Genomic DNA, 20630 nt, shown 5'->3' on the forward strand with positions numbered 1-20630 from the left:
GGTTAAACTAATGAGTTGCAAAAGATTCCTTCATAACTTGGAAAAAAAAAAGAACAGGTGCATAAACTTACTTCCTGTTGTTTGAATAACGCCTTGGTCTTAACTTCTTGTCCTCCTGCCTGGCTGGCTATGTGATATAGCATTATAGACAGCAATGCTTCTCCTCTGCCCTCTCCCTCCCCCTCCTTCTTCCTCTTCTCTTTTTTTTTTTTCTTTCTTTCTAGCACATCCCTTGGTCTGAAGAAAGGGCACAGCTTTTTTGGTGGGGAGCCAGCCACTAGACCCAGTATCACCCAAACTGACCCTGCTTCTCTTCTGCATGTACATAATGCCTGTTGTGGGTCCTTCCCAGGCGGAGGTCCTGGATTTCGATCTCCTGACAGAGGGTGAGAGTCACAGCAGGGAGCAAATGGGACATCTGGAGAAGCCTGCTGTTTTGGTCACATCAACCTTCTTCCCCAAACTCCAGCAGTCCCCGTTTCCCCAAGCCCAATCCCCGTCCTGGTCTACACTGTACAGTTCACATCTGCTTCGTCTCCGTAACCACTTTCTCTTTTGGTTGCTCGTCTCCTCACTCATAATTCGCCATTCATTCAGTCAGTCTTTACTGAGTGCTTCCCATGGGCCAGTCCCTACATTAGGTGGAGCCCTAGGTCGATGACAGTGACCTTCCCCATCCTGGGAACACTCTTCTCCTGGACACCACCATGGAGCCAGAGATGCGGCTGAGTTCAGTCTCTGATGAAGCTAGAGTGAAGATTCCAAACACCCAGTCCACTGTCCATGGCTCTCCTGACATATGGCCTGAAAACATTCAGTGAACACTCTCCTCCCTAGTCCAGATTCCCACTTGCTTAGACCCAGATTCCCAACTGATGCCTGTCCTGGGATTTACTTCAAATGAGCCCTCATACATCCTTTGGCCCAGAGGAAAGGTGAATGAAAGCAATCTTTCCCTGAGGCTTTTTCTCAGACCTACCTGGCCTTTGGAAGATCAAAATTGGAGATTGCATGGTACACCTTCCCCAGTCAGAGGCAGTCCCACAGCAGCTACCTTACTGGTTCCAGGAAACAGAGAGGCAAGACTTGTCCCCTGCCTTCCCTACTAGCACTGCCATAAACAGCAGTTCTTTGATCTGAACAGCTCCTCTCACTGAGGTGAGGGAGGGAAGAGGTGGTAGAAGGGGAGGTCAAAGCATCCTGCTTTTCATAGAGATTAAGACCCAAAGCAGTGGGAAAAAGTTGCCCCCAAAGCTCATTTCATCTCTGATGCATGCTGACCGCTGACAGGTAAGACATGTTGGTGCAAGTGTCCTGGGTCCTGGGTGGAGACTGTCTCTCCAAGTTCCTAAAAGAACCCCCAGCCCTGAGTCTCTGATGTTTAAGCACACACCATGACCACTTTTACCACAGCAGTCCCCTCCCTCAAAGCCCATTTTCTTCCCTGGACAGCAATAGAAGGTTGATTTTGTGTTTACATCTCCATTCTGAGATCAGCCTTTAGCAGACCATGTTCTGTGTGGATGCTTGAACACATATACAGAGCTGGGTCATGTCAGGGTGTATTTAAGTATGAATATGCCCTCTATGCTTGTGCATTTCTCTGGAATATTTATTCCTGTGGGTGAGGCCTGGTTTGCTCACTTGATTCATGAATTGTATCACTTTTACCCTGGAAGTACTCGGATCATAGGAAGCACCCCTGAATGCAAACAAGACTTTAGTCTGAGAGGCCGAGAGCACCTCCCGTGTGTTGAACACAGCTTGCCTCAGCACTTTTGCTCCTTCTACCTCTTCTCCTAGGATGCTCTCCCTTCTCCTATCACATGTCTGGCCACTTCGTTCTTACCAGTTTTAAGATTTCGGCTTGGAGCGCGGACTCAGGAAGCCTTCCCTGTCTCCCCAGATAAGATCAGGCCCACGTGCTTCCCCTCAGCTCCCGCTCTTTGCAGCACCTTTCACAGCTTGTTTTCTGTATAATAAGGAGTCTTCACATACGGTTTGAAGGCTCTGTGTCCCCAGACCATCACCTCCTGAAGGAGGATCATGTCTCTGTGTCACATTGCCTCTCTAACTGCGAGCAGAGTGCTGAGCACAGGGTGAGTACTCCGTTTCTGAGCCAGCAGCTGCAAGAAAGACGACATCCAGGACAAACTGTGTCCATCAGGGACAGTAATTTTGTAACCCTGGCGAGATTAAGGTATCTTAGAACTCAGCCTGAATTATTGAGGCTCCCTATCTACTCATGAATCAACCCCCAATCCAGAAAGTGAGAAGCACCTGTGGGATAGTCTTCAGGGGTGATAGAACGAACTATCCATGCTTACTTTGCAGGGGCACTCATGTTCTAAGAATAGGGTGGGAGCTCCTACAGGACTCAAGATCTGGGGGACCTCTGGAAGGACGCAAGGGGAGTGCGGGTCTCAGCTCACCCTCCTTTGTTCTCCATGAATCTTTGAACCTCAAACCTTTGAACTTTCCCTCCCACCCATGCAGACCTAGCTCTCATTGCTGTTCTTCTCCCATAACGTCCCCCTCCCCCCCTCCAGCCCACAAAGAATTGGGACTCAGGCTGCAGCACACACTGGAGATTGGATGTAATTGCATCTCAAGATAGGCATAAGCAGAGCTCAGACTGGGGTTCCAAGATGGTACAGTGGCAGGGATGGTTGGGTCACTCACAGCACCCCCACCCTGTTTCTGGCTCTCATTCTTCCTCATTGACTCTGGAACAACATTGATTCCGCAGTAAAGGGCATCATAGTGGATTTGGTTCATAGTGTGCAGCTGCATTCAAGAATGGGGGAGTTAGGGTAGTGGGATACGGGGAAAGAGCACAGAGGAAAAGATATGGTTTGAACAACAAGGGCTCCTATGCCTGCCTCAGCTTCTCCACAGCAGCATCCACATCACCTCCAGTGGCTATGAGGGCCTGGAGATTGGCTTCGGGATTCAGAAAGCCCATTGCCCGAAGTTGCTCTAGCTGCACCCGGAAGTGAGTCTCGGGCTGCAGCTGCTGGGGATTGGTACCAGCTAGAGCTTGCAACATCTGGAGGAGAGGGATGGAATGGAGGCCCAGCTCCACAGAGCCCTGTGCTGAGGGAACCTCGGAAGCTGGGGCTAGAGAGGGATCCTCCTGCGTAAGGGTGCCCTCTCTAGACTCTGTACTGCCTGCCATACTTCCCAGGCCTGCCAGGCAAGGCATGAACCAGAGCAGGAGGCGAGGTGCTTCAGTAGCCAGGATCTGCAGACCCTGCTCAATCTGGAGTAGGGCTTGCATGGCTCGAGGGTTGGTCAAGGCTGCCTGAAGGTGTAGGAGCAATGGCAGCTGCCGGCGCATCTCGTCCTGCAACTGTGAGACCTGGCTCATGCTGGGAGGCCTCAGAGATCTTGGATAAGGTGGTGGGGGGAGCCAGGCATGCTCAGGCATCCCAGGGGAAGCTGCCATGGGGGAAGGTGGTGAAGGAACAAATGGCAACCTGTTGGCCAAACGCCCCAGCCCTAAGATAAGGTCAGGCATGTTAGTGGTGTGGCCAGCGGAGCCATTCCCTGCGCCGCCTTGGCCTCCATCTTGTCCAGCACTCCTCTCTGGGGGATATCTCAGGAAGGATGGGCAAGAGGACTTTCCCTTGATGGCTACTGACTCTTTGGGGAGAGGCTGGCCTGACTCACGTTCCTGGGAGGAGGATGAAGTTGGGGGGATTCGATTTCCTGGTTGTGGCGGTTCTTGGTTTGGATTGAGGGTGGATGCAGTCCCTTGCAGATAGGTTCCCAGGGACTGGGGGGTCTCATGTAATTGCTGAAGATAGTCATAGAGCCCTATATTACCCAGAATGTTGGGAATCCTATTTCTAGTTTCGGATCCATCCTGGTCCCCAGGATGCCTGCCTCGCCTGCCACCCGTGCCTCCATATGTGGAAGCCCAGGGGTTGGGGAGAGGGTCGCAATTCTCTGTCCTCGAAGGTTGGCTGCTGCCGCTGGTGGCATTAGCAGTAGTGGCAGTAGCAAAGGGATTGCCACCGAACTGCTCCTGTACTGCGTTAAGCATTGGGTCCATAATATCTGTGTACATGGTACGAAGCACATTGTAGCCCCCAGGGATGCTCTCCAGGTTACTGAGTGCCCGGTCCTGGCTGCGCATCATCTCTTGCATCATGGCTGGGTTGCGTAGGAACTCCAGCGTCTGGCGCATGATTTCAGGGTTGTTGAGAATATGCCCAATCTCGGGGTTGTGCTGCATCAGCTGCTGCATATGGGGGTTGTCAAGAACCAGCTGGCGCATCAAGCCTGTGTTGGATAGCAGACCCTGGATGAAAGGGTCATCAATGATCTGAGCCACAAACTCAGGGACAGAGACGTGCTGCCATATCAGTGAGCTGGGCTGGTCAGAGAAACTACCCGAGGTCAGGCCTAGCCCACTGAGGCCTGTGAGAAGACTTAAACTAAAGGTGGGTGGCCCATCTGCTGGGTAAATGGAGCTTGGCTGAGGGAATGAGCCAGGGCTGGGGGCTGGCGCAGGGACTGAAGCCACCGGACACTCGGTGCCCATGGTGCGGCGTTGCATCTTGATGACCAAGTGGACGGTGAGGCCATCTCGAACTCCACACTGTGCCAGTGAGTCGGGGTCCTTGAGGATTTTGCCAGCGAAGATTAGGACCAGCTGATCAGGGTGGGCCTTAAAGCGCTGGGATATCTCTTCCTTCAGCTGCTGGATGGTGCAAGTGTCTGTAACTGAGAAATCCTCCTTATCCTTGGGCGTCTTCACTGTCACCTTGATGAGGTGGGGATCCTGGATCAGTGCTGGGCTGCCCTGTGGCAGGGCCTCTCCACTTTTGGCCATGGTGGGCAGCAGGAGGCCCAGGTCTGTGGGGACACAGCTGGGGGATGGGGATGGGGTACAAAGATCATCCTTTGGGGCAGTGGCCAAAGTAGGAGTATGGGAAGAGGGCCTGGGGTCTCAGGGCGGGGACACAGGGAGTATGGAAGGGACAATAAGGGTCTTGGGATGGGATGCTTGTGGAGATTTACGGGTCTAAGAGATGTCAGGTCGGGAGAGGGAGACTGGATGACCCAAGAAAGAGGTCTATGGTTGGTGAGTGAAGGGCAAAGGTGGTAAGAAGGGTTTGGGTTAGGGCATACATACCAGTCAGCTGTGGCCCCGTCCTTCTTCTTATACAGGGCTCCAAACCGCCCTCATCTTGCTAACAGCCACCCCTGAAGCCTTCTGGGCCGGAACCCAGTCCATCAGGTCATCTCTGTGACCTCAGCTCTGACATCACAGCCTTACACAATGTATTCTTGAGACCTCTCCAAGGTGCTCTGTATCCCTAGGAACTCTGCCACCCCTCACTTTACCTCTTCTATTTCCTTTATCTTGATGCCTTCTTCACAGTGAGGGACCTAGGCTGACCCTTCCATCACAGGCCAAGAGGCCTACTTCCACACACCTGTGTGCGCTGTGTGGAGACTCAGCCTTGGATTGTGCAATTAGTAAAGGCTTAGCCCGCATGTCCCTGTGAAGACCCAAATTCAGCTATACTCTGAATTATTGTTCTTCCCGGCATTCTATGTTTCTGTCTTCTCTCTGATTCAACATTAACCATGAATTTTTTATATATCTTCAGCATATTGACTTTTTGATGGGCAAGACCTAGAGTATGACAGATGGACCAAAAATGACACAAATTTTTTAGTTTATTTTTTAAAACTATTATTGTTGTTCCCCAGAAGAACTCAAAGAATAGATTAACTACTTACTGAGATTTAAAAAAAAAAAAAAAAGACCAAGGGATAAAGTTTGTGTGCGTGCATGTGCGTGTGTGTGTGTGTTTTAAAGATTTTATTTATTTATTCATGGGGGGGGAGGCAGAAGGAGAAGGAGGCTCCCCAGGAGCCTGATGTGGGACTCGATCCCAGAAACCTGGGATCATGACCTGAGCCAAAGGCAGACACTCAACCAACTGAGCCACCCAGGTGTCCCAGGGAATAAAGTTTTAAACAGAAAACCCAGAGTTCAGAGTTACATACATTTGAGATGTTTATCTTATACCCAAATGGACATGAAGGGAAGGAGTTCACTATTGTGAGTCTGCAATTCATCAACATTGGCAGAGTATTTAGAATCATAAGATTAGTGGGTATAGTAACAGGATAAAGGTATAAAAAGACTAAGGCATGGGAACTACATATTTACAAATCTGGACTATTAGATATGTTCCACAAAGGAAATGGAGGAGAAATAAAACATTAAGTCAAAAAAAGGAGAGAGGGGGAGAACAAAGCAAATGAAGAATAGTTTCAGAAAGGAGAGAGTAACTGATGGTGTTGGATGATGCTGGTAGGTCAGGAAGATAAAGGCTGAGAACCAAACACTGGGTTGGACAAGAGAATGGGGACCATGATGAGCCCAGGCTTGGAAGAGAGGAGGGAGCAGAAATCTGGCTGGAGTGGGTTGAAAAGCAAGTGGGTTGGAAATGAAGTGGATTCAATCAGAGTATTATACCTAAGAGAAAGTTTATGGTGGCTGTGTGGAAATGTGAAGATAGAGACGCTTTTGTTTTGTTTTTTCTTAAGCTGAGACTATTTACATCATGCTTTTATTCTGATGGGAACAATACAATGAAGAAGGATAAAAGATGCAGAAGGGAGAGAAAATAATTGCAAGACTAAGCTATTGAGTAGGTGAATTGAAGAGATTGGGATCAGTGCCCAAGTGGAGAGCTTGATTTTGATCCACAAACAATTTATTCATAACAGGATGGAGCACAGAGTGTACAGGCTCAGTGGACAGCCAGATTTCAGTTATGGCAAAATGTGGGGATCATATAGAGGAAATGTTATAAAGTAGGGTTTTGCTGTTGCTAAATTATGAGTTCTAAATGGTAGGTGGAAAAGTTCAGAGAATTGATGACCAATGGAAAATTGGGTCACATGAGGGACTTTCAGAGCATATTGGGATAAGAATCAGAAAGATGACACAATTGAGCTTGGGCTTTTCAGGTAACCTGAGGCAAGCAGGGTACAAAGATTAATTATATTAATTGATTGGATAAGGGGTGCCTGCGTGGCTCAGTCAGTTAAATATCTGACCCTTGGTTTTCACTCAGGTCATGATCTCAGGGTCCTGGAATCAAGCCCCACTTTGAGCCCCGAGTGGAGCATCACATTGGATTCCACGCTCAGTAGGGAGTCTGCTTGGGATTCTTTCTTTCCCTCTCCATCTGCCCTCCTCCTGCTTGAGCTCTGTAAATAAATAAATAAACAAACAAATAAATAAATAAAATCTTTTTTAAAAAGTTGAATTGATTGGATGGAGGCATCTTAATGAGAAGGTAGAAAATCCATTTTAGCTATAATTTGTTCTTAAGACATTTCTGCTAGTTTGAGGAGGGAGTGGGAGTCTGGCAGTAGATCTGCAGGAGCACTTGGGAGTTTTGTAGACTCCCCTTCAGTCTTGCTGATGGCAGTGTCAGGGCTGGAAGAAGGGTAGTCTGTGAGGAGCACACGGGATTTCTTTGGGTACCCTTTGCAGACCAGATCTGAACCCGCATCACCACCTCCACTGCTCCAGATACCACCATCTCCCACCTGCACCACTGCAAGAGCTACCTCACATTAGTGTGTCCACTCACAGGTCTACCTCTAGCACAGTCTTTCCCCACTTGGCAACCAGACCCACACACTGAAACCCCTGCATTGTTTGCTCGAAATCCCTCAGGGATTTTCCACTGCATTCATAGTAAACTCCAGAGTCCTCACCAGACCCTACCAAATTCTTCCTGATGTCCTCTTTTTCCTCCCATTGTTCAGTTCACTCGACTCCAGCTATAACATCTCCTTGTTATTCTTCAAACACATCAAGAATATTCCGACCTCACACTTTTACTCCTAGGTAGCCTTCTTTGCCTGGAACATACTTCTCCCAAGGGAGTGCGTGTTCAGTTCTCCCAATTTCTTCTGGTATCTGATCAATTATTGCCTTTCTGGAGAAGCCGTCCCGGATTACCCTATATGTAGACGACCTTATCCTGCTTCATTTTTCCTCATAGCCCTTATGCATAGGTTAAGTAGAAAACAATCTTCTCCCCACAAAAGTAAACTCTTAAATAAAGGAACTTTATTTGGTCACTGTTATTTCTTCAATGCCTAAAACAATATTTGATTTATGAAATTATTTGTCTTATTTGACTTTATTTGGTCACTACTATTTCATCAACACCTGAAACAATATTTGACTTCTGTGATTGTTTACATACCTATTGGCTGGGCTGCTCTTGAGGAGGCAGGAAGAGGAAGGGATGGAGTCCTGGCTGACTACAGAGAACACAAGCTACAGACATTAGATACACTGAAGGACGTGTATTCTTGGAAGTGGCCATGCCCCCAGATGCCTGAGTTTTGGTGACGGGAATATGCAGTCAGGATAAGCAACTGTATCTCTCTGTGCTAAAGAGAGAATAGTAACAGTCCAGCAAAGTCCTACAACTCTGACAATGGCAGTTAGTAAGAGATTCCTAAAGAATATAAATACTTACCTAGACCTGGCTGAAAGGTGGACTTTTCCTACTCTAGTCCACCAGGCCATTCTTCTCCCAGTTTCAAACTTGAGCAATTTGGACTTGAGCAATTGAGGAAGTCTTTGTGACTACATATGTATCTATAGTAAATTTCCCTTTTGTATGAGTGTGTTATGACTCTCTTCCCCACACGTAGGTCTATATACATGTTGTTAGGTATGCTGTGCATGCCTATGGCCATGTGTGCAGTGTGTTGAATGTATGTGGCTGTATCCATGACTTTTTGGCTATGTGACCTTGTGTATGTGTGCACAGCATATGCATGTCCCTGGGTATGTGAGCATGGTATGATATCTGAGTTTGTGGTTCCATGTATGCAACTATGATTCTCTATCTCTATAATAATATATGCATGTGGTATGTGTCTACACTCATGTATGTATTATAGGTGAGATAGGGATATCATACACAGTTCCCTTTTTTTGTAAAAGAAACAAAGCCAAACCTCAGATGGGGGCATGTGGGAGTAGCCATTTTATTGACAGATCTTCTACCCATGGCCAATGGTCTGTTATTCAGTGGAGAAAGCTTTGTTTGGTTTGTTCTCTTCCAGGACTTCTGCTGGATGGAAGCATCAGAAGGGGTAGAAGAGGCAGATGATGTGGTCAACTGGGTCAGCAGGCAAGTAACAAGCAAATACAGAGGCATGGTGGTTAGAATCCTTGGGATCTCTTGAGTTTGCGAATAGCAGCACTGGTGTCCCCCTTAGTAGCAATGAGCGCCTGCAGATTGGCATGGGGGTTTCCAAATCCCATGGCCTGTAGAGATTCCATCTGCTGACTGAAACGAATCTCAGGGGCTTGTGGAAGGTGGGAAGGGTCTCCAGCTAAGGACTGTAGCCTCTGCAGGACTGTTCCAGATTTATGGCAGCATTCAGGATCTTTGGGTTCAGCAATATCTGGCACATCCCAGGCCCAGGGCACTGTGTCAGGATAGCTGCAGCTGGGCGCAGGAAGCCAACCCAGGCCCCATAGGTAGGGTGCAACCCAGGATAGAAGAACAGGAGCCTCTGTGGCCAAGAGCTGCAGACCCTGCTCAATTTGCAATATTGCTTGTGATGCTTTGGGGTTGGCTAGGGCTGTAATCATGTCAGAAATCTGTGTCTGCTGCTGGAATGTGGGCAGCTGCTGCCTACACTGTTCATTCAGCTGGGGCATACTTATGAACAGCATCATCTGGGCTGCCAAGTACGGGTTGTTTAAAAGCAACTGCATCATGCTTCCTGTGATCTGGGAGCTGGTCTGCTCATCTGAAGGCTGGAGATCATCCTCTAATTTCTGGTCAGAGCTATTTAGAGGGATGGTGGCATCTTTATCCTCTGCCTGGGGCTGCTGGGTGAGCTCTATGCTAGGTAAGGCTGGTATCCCAGTTGGCTGCTGAAAGGGGCAGTTTGGACTCTGGCCCTTGCTGGAGATAGTGGTGGTGTAGGCACTGGGAGTATGGTTCACCCTGTTAGGGCTAACATTGGCTGAGGTGATGGAGGATAAACCACAAGAACTAGTGTAGATGACTCGGGTTGTAGGGAGCTGTGGGAGCTGGTCCCGCCGTTCCTGGGGTGGTGCTGGAGATGGAGGTGAGGATTGAACTTTTTCCAAAACTTGTCCTTCCAGGAGAGCTCTGAAGGGGTTGTCCTCAAAGGGATCTTGTGAGCTGTTGAGCATTTGGTCATTGCAATCCACATAAGTCTGACCCAGGGCATTGTCCCCACCTGGCCTTGTCTCTAAGCCCGAATGTGACTGTGGGTTCAGTGGATACTCAGGATTCTGTTCAGGTTGCTGGATCTGCATTATCTCTTGAATCATGGCAAGGTTTCTGGCCAGTTCCAGAGTCTGCCATAAGATCTCAGAATTGTCAAGGATGTGGGAGACTTCTGGATTCTGCTGCATCAGTTGTTGCATGTCTGGGTGTTCTGAGATGAACTGCCTCATGAGGTCTGTGTTAGACAGAAGAGGCTGGACACTAGGATTCTGTAGCCTCTGGGCTATGTACTCTGGACTACCTACTTCTAGGTCCTGGCTCTGCACTTTGGGTGCATCAGGTTCCACAAGGAGGGATGATTCCACTGTGGTGTGACTCACACTGGCAGGTCGGTATACCCCGTTGCTGTTTCCTTCGGTGTTTCTGTCCTGGTGGCTGGGCTCTTTGGTCAGCAAGTTCTGGGAGGAATGGGCTAGGGATCTGGAGCTGCATTTGGACTTTATGACCAAGTGAATGGTGTGACCATCTAGGATGCCCCTCTGGCTCAGCGTATCGTGGTCCTTAAGAAGGCGGCCCATGAAGACCAGCACAAGTTGGTCCATCTGGCACTTGAAGTGAGTGGATAGCTTCTCCTTGAATTGCCTCACTGAGGTGTCATCCGCTATCATAAAGTCTTCCTGCTTGCCTGCTGTCTTCACTATCACTCGGGTGACACGTGAAGAGATATTCTTGTCTGCAGACAAACCTGAAGGATGCCCACTCTGGGCCATCCTGGGTGTTCGTGAGATGACATGCGGCATGGACCTCAGTGGGAGGGCCAGTGGTGAGCAGGTTGAAGCCGGGGCAGAAGGGGTGAGGGAAAATGAATGTTTCTGCTGGCCTTTGTCTCAGGTGTCGTGTTCTTAGCCCAAGGGCTAGTTTCCTTGTTGCCCAAAAAGGGAAGAGTGACCAGGCTGGGGCCAGGTATTTTGCGATGTTATACCCCCCACCCCAGCTCTCCAGATGTGGCCTAGCTGAGGCCTGTCCGTGGCTACTGATTCATAGTTGGTACTAGGTGGTCTTAGTAAAGATGACTCCACCCAGGGCTGCCCCTCCCTTCTGCCCCACCCACCAACACCGTAACCTCTTCAAAAAAGGGATATTATGATGTCAACTCTAGTCTCACAGTCTGCCAGGACCAGCTGGGGAAGGGAGACATATTTGTGTGAGTGCATGTGTGGGGGTGGGTCACCACATCTCCATAATAAAGTAAAATGAGCTCTTTCTCCAGAAATGGATGACAAAGTTCACAGGATGGAACTATTAAAAAAATAAATAAATAAATAAATAAATAAGGATGGGGGGGTTGCACCTGAGTGGGTCAGTGGGTTCAACTTCTGCCTTCTGCTCAGGTCATGATCCCAGAGTCCTGGGATTGAACCCCAGCTCAGTGGCGAGTCTCCTTCTCCCTCTCCCTCTGCCTGCTGCTCAATTGGCTTCTGCTATCCCTCTCTCTGTAACAGATAAATTTTAAAAATTTTAAAAATCTTTAAAAAAAAAAAAAGGCCAGATTTTTTATGTGAAGTGTGTGGCTTGTCTGTGGTGCTATGTGTACATCCCCATTGGGATAGCAGGCTTGTTATTGAAAATTGGGTTTGTCAAAGCCACAGATAAAATTGCATACCAGTAAAAATGGAATCTCTCCTATAAAAAGGATCTTATTACTTTTGTTAGAGAACTCAAAAAACGGAGGCCTTACAAAGGAAAGGGGAGCAAGGACAAAGTTCACAAGTGGAAGAGGAGATCATGGTTTTCTGTGACTCTAGGTTTAGGGATATTGGATTTCATCGAGTGTGCTCCCATGTGGAGAAAGCTTTCCACTATCCTAAAAGCAGGAGCAAGGCTAGCTTGGGAGGCTCCCTGAGGGGCATTTCAAATTGAAGGTGAGTGAATCCTTCCTCGCAAAATATTTTTTATTCACCTATCACTTGGTCTTGCTACATGTCATTTTAGCAGAACTTTTACAAAGATTTGACTCAGTGTCTTAGCCCAATCTTCAGGGCCCACCTTTGTGTCATAGCATTAGGGGGAGAGATGTCTGTAAATCAAGAGATGATGGTGGAGGTGATTCATGGTAAAATTCCTACCAGGACAGGTTTAGGCAACTAAAATAGATTCTCAGTTCCATGCAGGTTTGGAGGATAGTGCTTGGTCTATATTTGGGCAGCAGATGAATATGCCCTTAGTGAATATGTTAAAATGTGTATTTATGTCTTTGTAGATGGTATTTTCTACATATGAGGAAGAACCCATAAGTCTTACTGGATGCATATTTGTGAATGTACGTATATGGGGAAGTATAAGCATGAGACATTGTGCATGAAGTATTCTGGTATCCTCTGTGCAACTGTGAAGACTTTGGGGTCTGGAATCCGACTCCATGGAAGGCAATTGAATGGTGGGGGATCTATAAGTAACAGAAGTGGAGTGTCTGGGCCTCTGTGTTCTCCGTGTGTTGAAGATGAGCGAACCTATTACAGACAGTTGGCCAGGGGACTTTCTGTGTCACACTGAAAGATTCTCTACTGAGAATGTCTAGACCACCAGCTCAGTCCACATCAGACCTTCCTCATGCTTAGCCATCAGCTGCTTACCTCCTAGAATGGGACTCAGGCCTAAGTACTTCTCTCAATTGCACTCAAAGTGAGATCGATTAAGAACAGGGAAACATTGATTTTCACACCAGACCCTGCCTCTCTTCTTCCCAGGTACCCTGCAGGAGGTTAAGGATAAGAAAAGGGACTTCTATATCCTATTCTAATGTCAGTTGGCCTGAGTCTCTGCACTGGGATCAGAGACTCTCAACCTAAGATTTACTAACTAAGCCTAGTTCTTGGAATTTTATAACTGTTAGAGCTGGATTCCTAGTTTTCAAAACACAGAATAGATTTAAAAATTAGAGTGAAGTTTCTACAATTCTAGGATTCTAGAAAAGACGTGTTTGTTAGTGTTACTGTTAGCGCTTGTTTCCCAATCAAACCCCATCAAATCTACCTAGGCCATTACTAAAAAGAACTTTAATATGAAGACTGAGTTATCAGTTTTACAGAATTATCAATTATAAAGATTATCAATGATAAAGATATAATCAACATTTCTTATTCAGTAGGAGTGATGGCCATTTTTGGGGGGGTGGGATTCATCTGGATATGAGGAGGATGACGTGATTCTCCTGGTACTCTTCCCCAGGGGTCTCAGGGCCTGGAAGTTTTCTTGGGTGTGACAGGATGTGATCAGGAAGAAGCCAAGAGAGCTTTCAAGCTGGTCGTTTTGACTGCTTGTGCTTCAGAGTCAGGAAGCTGAGGTCATAGTTGATCAGGTAGCCATCATTATAGACATAGAGCTTGTGATCCAACGGGGAGTAATTGATGCCATGAAGCGTTTCCAGCATCTTATCCAACAGGATGCTGAGATGGCGTTCCCGCCCCGTGGTGGTATCGAAAGCATAGAAGATCTCCTCTTGGCGGGTGCTCAGTGGGCGTAAGGCATAGAGCACTCCACAGGCCATGAAGGCTCCTGACATGGCTGGCTTGTACTGGCTGGTGCGCCAGGTTTTCTCCACTTCTAAGGTGCTGGTATTGAGACGACTCACAACCAGGTTTCCCTTGCTCTCCTCAGTGGCATAGAGTACCCACAGCCCCTTCTCATCACCAGCAAAATCTATGTCTTTCCAGGGCACACCAGCATAGGAGAAGCGGTTGTTGTAGGTGGCACTGGGCAATGTGCGTTGCAGCACCAGAGTGTTGGAGGAGAGATTCACCTTGGCAATGTCACGTGTGCCATAGTAGTTGAAGTACATGAAGTTCTCGTACACAGTATTACCACTGCCATCACCATAGCCCATTTTCCTCTCCACAAAGTCCTTCATCAGTACCAGGTCATCATAGGACTTGTACAGCCGGTAGTAGTCAAAGTACCTAGGCCAAACCCCACACCAGAATCATCAGGGTTCACAGTGCTAATAAAAATGATCAAGATAGTGTTCTAATTAATAGTGGAAGTTTTGGAATCAAACAGAACTGATTTGTAATCTCTCTTCTTTTTCTTACAATATACTGGGACCAAAAACAACTGTTAAAAAAAAAATGAGTAACAGAAATAACATTGACATCAAACTCAATGATGCCTCATGGACACTGACGGCATTATCTCATTTAATTATAGAGAAAGCGCAAGAACTTCAGTTGTATTCCCATGGACTAGGAGACTGGGCCTCAGAAAGACTAAGTAATTTGCTCAAAGTTACTCAGCCCATAACTAAAATCCATAAAAATAATAACAAAATAATCTATTTCATTGATATTGGGATTGACCTAAATAATGCTAATAAACCAATTAGTAGAATATTTATCTCAAAGTAAGCAATTATCAAGGGATAGCTATTATTATTTTCTTCTTTATGGAGCCTCTTCTGTAGCTAGACTCCACTGCCTTCCACCTGCCCCGGAGACACCAAGTGCCCCGGAGCAGGACATAGTTCTGGAGCTGGATTTGGGAGACATATGCTCATAAGGTCACTTTGGAAAGTTCTTTAAATTATCCCTGAATTCTGAGTGTTGTCTTTGCTTCACTTTGGGCAGTAAATTCTGCCTTACCCACAGAGAATTTGAGATGATTTAAAATGCAAAGTCACGTTAATGCCTTTACCTTGTACAAAGCACCTATAGGAATTGGAAACAATGTTATCAGTAACACTAATCTGAGGTGAGCTTCCACCTTCCGAGGCTCTTTGACGTGACAGGTTCAAGCCATGTTCATGCTATCCTACCATAATCTCCTGCTCAGTTGGATCTTTCTCATACTCCTATATGGACTGACTTTAAACACCCTGTTTGTATATTGTACCTAGCTGCCTAGCCAGGCTGCCAGGTTATTGAAGGGCTCATTCATCATCATCTCATGGATTCAGTTAGGCTTCTTCCTGATCACATCCTGTCACACCCAACAACCACATCATGGATTCCTGTCCTCTAAGAGAACATGTATCAGCACAGACTATGCTGTTCACATTTTTCTATGGACTCTCACATGATAATTTCATAATTTAACTATCCTCACTTTCCAAAGGGCTAGAATGGATCTGAGACATTAAAGCATTTTACAAGCTCACTTAGCTTAAGTACTGAGATTCAAACTCAGCTTTGAGTCTATGTCATAAGTAGGTTCAAGTTCATCCTTTAAACTTCTTCTAAGAAGAAACTAGGATTCTGAGGGCCAGGTGGAGAAGAGTTTGCTCTTGATATGAGATCAGGCAATATGTAGAACCAGTCTGTATTACAATCAGACTAAAAATTTCAGACACATAGGTTTGTGAAGGAGCTCAGGGTCATCTGAGTCATCCTCAATCCTGACAGGAGCTCTAGGAGGTGACTTGTCAGGCCTAGGCTAAATTTGTCCAGGGGCATACCTAAAATGGAGAGAGGAAGCTCTGCTGGGGGCACAAAGAAACCTGTCATGGTAGGGTAGAGTACATTTGGAATGAACCTGGTTGCGAAAGAGAAACCATCCTTAACTCACCTGTTATCTGAACCCAGAGGAGCCACCCAGTAGAGGGAAGAGTCTAGGTCAGGTGCTGCATCTCGACCCCAGACACCTGCCTTGTGGGAGAAGCCTCTCCAATTGAGTTGTACCACAAGGGGTCTGCTAACTTTCTGGAGGCCTGCGTGGGCACAAGAACCTGGAGAAGAGAGCAGGCAAAGTACAAACTAGGAGTGCAGCACACAACCCACAGGGAGAGGAAAATGAAAGTGTAATAGCCATGTGTGCATTTCAGTGTGTGTCTTTCTGCCAGAGGGCACGCACAGGTATGTAAGAAGGTCTGACCTTGCCCAAGTAGAGGATAGTGCACACGTGTGATTATAAGTGTGTTTATATATATATATATATATATATATATATATATATATATCTGTGTATACTAGTATGCCTATATGTGAGAGTGTACCTATCTCAGTCTGCATCCCTTAGTGATGCACCATGCAAGGAAACAAAAGACCTTTGCTGCTCAACCCTCAGTACCCCATAGTCAACCCTCCATTCCCAAACCCTGTCGTTGGGGAGATGAGATCTTAAGAAATTCAGGCTGAGGCCTTACCAGGGGGCACAGGTGGATCAGAGGCCTCTTGACACTTCTCCCTCTCACAATCGCTGAGCCGGCCCTCGAGGACATCCAGCTCCTGGCGGTAAGCACGGAGGCTGCGCTGGTCAGAGTCAGCCAGAAGCTTGAGTGTGAGGCTGGCATTAGCCACCTATGGAAATGAGATGCCAAGGATATGGGTTGTGGACTGTTCCTAAGAACCGAAGTGAGGCTCCCATATTGCTCAGCTCCATGTCTTTTTTCCCCAGAAATAAGTGATTTTTCATCAAATTTATGAGATTAAATAAGACAGGGGACTATGGAGGGGAGAGGTATTCTCTAATCTATGCACATACCTGGCTCTGGAGTTGAGAGAGGAGGTCCTCAGCCTCATTACCTCCATCCTTGGCCATAAGCTGGGTCACCAACTCCCGTGCTCCCTCAAGTTCCAGGCGCAATAGGCTATAGGTTGGGGCCTCCTAGGTGGAAGCAAGGGCAATGGGATTCACGGGCTTCAGGGCATGGTTCATTTCCAGAACCTGGTTATCCTGACCTTCAATGGTGTGAGAGTACTCACTGACCTGGGTGCAGGGGAATGGACAGGCAGGACCCCCAAACCTCCATACCTATGTTTCTTTCTTCCATTCACATGCCCCCCAGTGCCACAGAGCCAACAAAATACTCTCAGATGCATCACTTTCATTTGTTCCCCTAATAGCCTTTGAGGTCAGGATTAGTATCTCCATCTCACAGCTGAGGACATGGTGTCCCTCTTTTCACCTCAGGAAAAATCACTATTTCCCCCATATGCCCAGCTTCTCTTTCCCCTTTCCTGATTACAGACACACTCTCAGGAGTGTCTTAGTAAGTGAATGAATGGACAGATTCCTAGCTTCCAGGCCCTCTTCCCATCAGCCTTCCCCAGGGCACAATGAGTGCCCATTCCAAAAAGCAGCTGCCCACACCACATGGAGGATGCCACATTTCCATTCACTCAGCCTTACTTAAAGCATTGACTCCAAGCTCATCAGCCTGGCCCACAAGTCTATCTAGATATCAACTCCAACTCTTTTCTGTCTCCTGTGCACTGGCCATCCCACTTTTGTCTTCTTTTGCTATACCCTCTTCTCATCTCCCACTGCACCTGTATCCATGAATTGGCCTCTTAATGGAGGAAGCACTTCCTACACAAGCCTCTCTGTACTATGACTGCCACTGAGAATCCTAAGAACGATACCTAATTTTTCCTTCATACTCAGGATTCATCTCAAAGATGAGGGCTATGCTTTCTTCAGCCATTTCTCTACCAATCCTGTTCCTCCTCATGCTGGATCCAGGAGAGAATGTGCTCACGTAACTGCCAGCCCCAGCCCGCAGCTCCTGCGCTTACCCTGGATAACTCCTGATCATACTTGTCCATGAGCTCCTGCGTTATACTCTGCAGCTGCTCCAGCTGATTCAGGGGAATGAGGTTGTTGGGCAGGTGAACTACACAATGGCACAGGCCATCCTCATCCACAGAACCTGGCACACTTTTCACCAGCTGCAAAAGCAAGTCCATGGGCACATTAAGTGTGATGAAACATGGGGCACAATGTGCTGTTTAGGAACATGAAGCAGAAGGGTTGACCCTACTCTGGGGTGTCTAAGAAGAGCTCTCTTTGTACAGGAGGTTGTTCATGATTGTTTGAGTCTCCTTCTGTCATGAGGTGCAGTGACCCTTCCCTTGACTTCCCAGAACCTCTCCCTGCACCCTTCCAGTTCCTCGAGGTGGAGCCGTCCTCACCCTACCTCATGCGCTGGCTGGTTCTTGTCACAGTTCACAGAACTGGGAGTAGACTCTTCCTTGAGGCTCTGTGGGAAAGAAGAAAGCTGATTTGAAAACAAGTCCAAGTCTTAAGGGACCAGTTTAGGGGCTCCAGTACCTCTGCTCTGGAGACTCAGTAGATCCCCACAAGTTCATTTTGTCATGAAGATGGCAGGAATAGAGAGTTCCAAGTTATCAAAGAAGGGAGATAAATGTTCACAGTACATAAGGCACCAGAGTCCAGACTGATATTTAGCGCTCACAAGAACTAGAATTTTTTTTTTAGATGAAAACTAGAGGTTCTGAGTATTAAAAACAAACAGCAAAACAAACAAAAAAAAACTCAACTGGGGTTTCCTTACAGATTCTTCAAGTATCAAGATGTGTGGCCCCTGTCCTTCTCTGAATAGTCCTGCATATAGCCTCTCTGGCCCTGGGAGTTAATTTAGCTATGTCCTCAGTCTGCAACTCCAGCCCAGTAGTTTAGCTTTTCGGGATGATGGAACAAAGGACACATGCCTAAAATAGCCCAGGCTGGCCTCCCTCAGGTCTAGCATCCTTCAGACAGGAAAAGGGTGGCAGGTTTTCGCAGAAGTGAGGCCCATAGAAGAGCAGGGTGGACAGAGCAGAAATCCTCCTTTCTCATCTTCATACTTGTTTTTCCTCTCTCACCCTAAGCCTACCCAAGCCCCGCAACAATCAGAACAGACTCGGTATCTCATCTTCCTCCCCAAAAGCCAGAGCTGTACCTGAGGCTGTCCTGGGAGCACCAGGAGCAGCAGCAGTAAGGGTATCTGGAGGGCCAGGGTGGGCTTCATCTTGCTTCTGCTGTGGGAGGGGAGCAACACCTTTGAGTTCCCCAAGGCTTTTATCTGGGTCTGGGTGAATGGTCTCAGCAGGAGAGATATAGATTTCAACATCTGAAAGGACTAATCACGTGAGAAGGGTTGGGAAGGACAGGGTGGGGCATGGGAAAAAGAGGACTGTGACACCCTTGTGCTTCCGTAGATGGGGTAGAAATGACTTTTTTTACACAAACAGGGTTTCTCTCCCCTGTCCTTGTCCTGCTGGGCCCTCCTGTCTAAACAGAATAAGGCAACCCTGAGACAAGCTGTGGGGACCTTGGGATGGGTCCCTTTCAGAAGGGTTTATGGTCTTTTTCTCAACTTTAAGTGAGAATACTCCAGAGGAATATGCAACTGTCCATCTCCAGGACAGAAACCATTTACTTAACCAAGGGCCCTTGGATGAGGGCCAAGCTGTATACCTGGGGGGACTGCTTCAGCAGCCTTGTGCTGGCCTGCTCTGCTATGTGCCCTCTGCACACTTAGAAGTCTGTCCTCTTCACCGTTCTAAGCACTCTAAACATTTCCTTCCCACCTCACTATTCAAATGGATCTGCTAATTAGACCTCTTGATGCCAGCAGCCTCCACTGCCTGTCCTTCAAGAGAGCCCCCTCCCAATATCTTCTTGTCAAGCCTCTAGTCCTTTGGGATCTCCCCTTATGTGCCCTAAGGAAAAGGAAGAGTTGGTTCCTGAGTCATAGCTTGTTGTTCTAGTGCTGGCCACTCAAAATTCTACTTTCCTCTTCCACTGTGTCTCTTGAGTACTTCCCAGGCAGTGGTGAGTCTCAACACCCCCAAGACCTAAGGGGACATCAGATTTCCTATGAAGACAACATTTTCTATTCAGAAATGTGTATCCTTTATTATATACCTACTTGTCATTGCTCCTCCAATTCAGATATCATAGGTTTTTCACAAAAGGATTTGCTAATGAATACCCTCCTTTAATGCCCATTGCACAACACATAATACCCAGTAGAGAGAGGTATATGAAGTGTGTACTTCTTATTCTAGGGAGAGGACTGGAGAGCTGAAGTGAATGTATGACCCCAGGAAGACATGTGCTGGGCTCTGTTGGGCAATCCTTGATGAGAGATTTTACCCACATCTTGCTTCAGAGTTTTCACCCTCTGACTCCCTGCTCCAGACCTGAATCCATTCTCCATCAACTCCTCTGGCCTGGCCTTGCTGTAGCCATGGATCCAGGGGAGCCATAGAGGTTAGGGAGGTATGAGAGGAGTGAGTTGGGAATTAAGCTGCATGGAGTGGGAAACCTCTTGGAGAGGAGGAAGTGTGCAAGAACACAGAGCATGAAGCATGACAACTGGAACTGGGTCCTCTGCCTATGTTTTGCCAAGGAAACCTAGCAAGTGGGACCAGTTTGGGAAAGCATGGGAAAGCTCAGTATGGGAGCAGAGAGGGGAAATAGCTCAGGTGGGCAGCATGGGGCAGTCCAGAGCCGGAAGCTCTTCCAAGGTTGACAGTATGAATCAGCCAGGTCAGAGGCTGTGTCAGTTTCCAGAGCTCTGTTCTCTTTGGTTCATGTTGTGCCATTTCCTCAGTGCCTCCCGTCTTCACCCATTCAACA

At 47.4% G+C, this 20630-nt stretch overlaps 3 protein-coding genes across 3 annotated transcripts; all 3 read right to left on the reverse strand.

Moving 5' to 3' along the window:
• Nucleotides 1–2591: 2591 nt before the first annotated feature.
• LOC116865378 (ubiquilin-3-like) lies at nt 2592–5251 on the reverse strand. Its single transcript, XM_032853647.1, has 2 exons — nt 5144–5251; nt 2592–4877 (listed from the first exon to the last, which is right to left on the reverse strand). Exon 2 carries the CDS (start codon nt 4838–4840, stop codon nt 2873–2875), a length of 1968 nt encoding a protein of 655 aa, XP_032709538.1. The 5' UTR covers nt 4841–4877; nt 5144–5251; the 3' UTR covers nt 2592–2872.
• A 3782-nt stretch (nt 5252–9033) lies between these two features.
• Nucleotides 9034–11356, reverse strand: UBQLNL (ubiquilin like). Its single transcript, XM_032853274.1, has one exon. The coding sequence runs from the start codon at nt 11072–11074 to the stop codon at nt 9230–9232; it is 1845 nt and encodes a 614-aa protein (XP_032709165.1). The 5' UTR covers nt 11075–11356; the 3' UTR covers nt 9034–9229.
• A 1955-nt stretch (nt 11357–13311) lies between these two features.
• Nucleotides 13312–19097, reverse strand: LOC116865130 (olfactomedin-4-like). The gene is made up of 7 exons (XM_032853275.1): nt 18946–19097; nt 18181–18243; nt 17780–17932; nt 16746–16868; nt 16408–16561; nt 15831–15990; nt 13312–14230 (listed from the first exon to the last, which is right to left on the reverse strand). The coding sequence occupies exons 1-7, from the start codon at nt 19012–19014 to the stop codon at nt 13570–13572; spliced, it is 1383 nt and encodes a 460-aa protein (XP_032709166.1). The 5' UTR covers nt 19015–19097; the 3' UTR covers nt 13312–13569.
• Nucleotides 19098–20630: the final 1533 nt, after the last annotated feature.

Source organism: Lontra canadensis, unplaced genomic scaffold (genome assembly GCF_010015895.1).
Source record: "Lontra canadensis isolate GAN:19392208 unplaced genomic scaffold, GSC_riverotter_1.0 scaffold7, whole genome shotgun sequence".
Taxonomy (NCBI): domain Eukaryota; kingdom Metazoa; phylum Chordata; class Mammalia; order Carnivora; family Mustelidae; genus Lontra; species Lontra canadensis.

Excerpts from the sequence above, each read along its gene's own strand:
- LOC116865378 (XM_032853647.1), bottom strand. The coding sequence starts at position 4,840 with ATGGCCAAAAGTGGAGAGGCCCTGCCACAGGGCAGCCCAGCACTGATC.
- UBQLNL (XM_032853274.1), bottom strand. The coding sequence starts at position 11,074 with ATGCCGCATGTCATCTCACGAACACCCAGGATGGCCCAGAGTGGGCAT.
- LOC116865130 (XM_032853275.1), bottom strand. The coding sequence starts at position 19,014 with ATGAAGCCCACCCTGGCCCTCCAGATACCCTTACTGCTGCTGCTCCTG. Across the intron at positions 16,869-17,779 it reads ATGATCAGGAGTTATCCAGG|GAGGCCCCAACCTATAGCCT; the intron begins GTAAGCGCAGGA and ends GCTTCCACCTAG. Across the intron at positions 15,991-16,407 it reads TGATCCACCTGTGCCCCCTG|GTTCTTGTGCCCACGCAGGC; the intron begins GTAAGGCCTCAG and ends TCTCTTCTCCAG.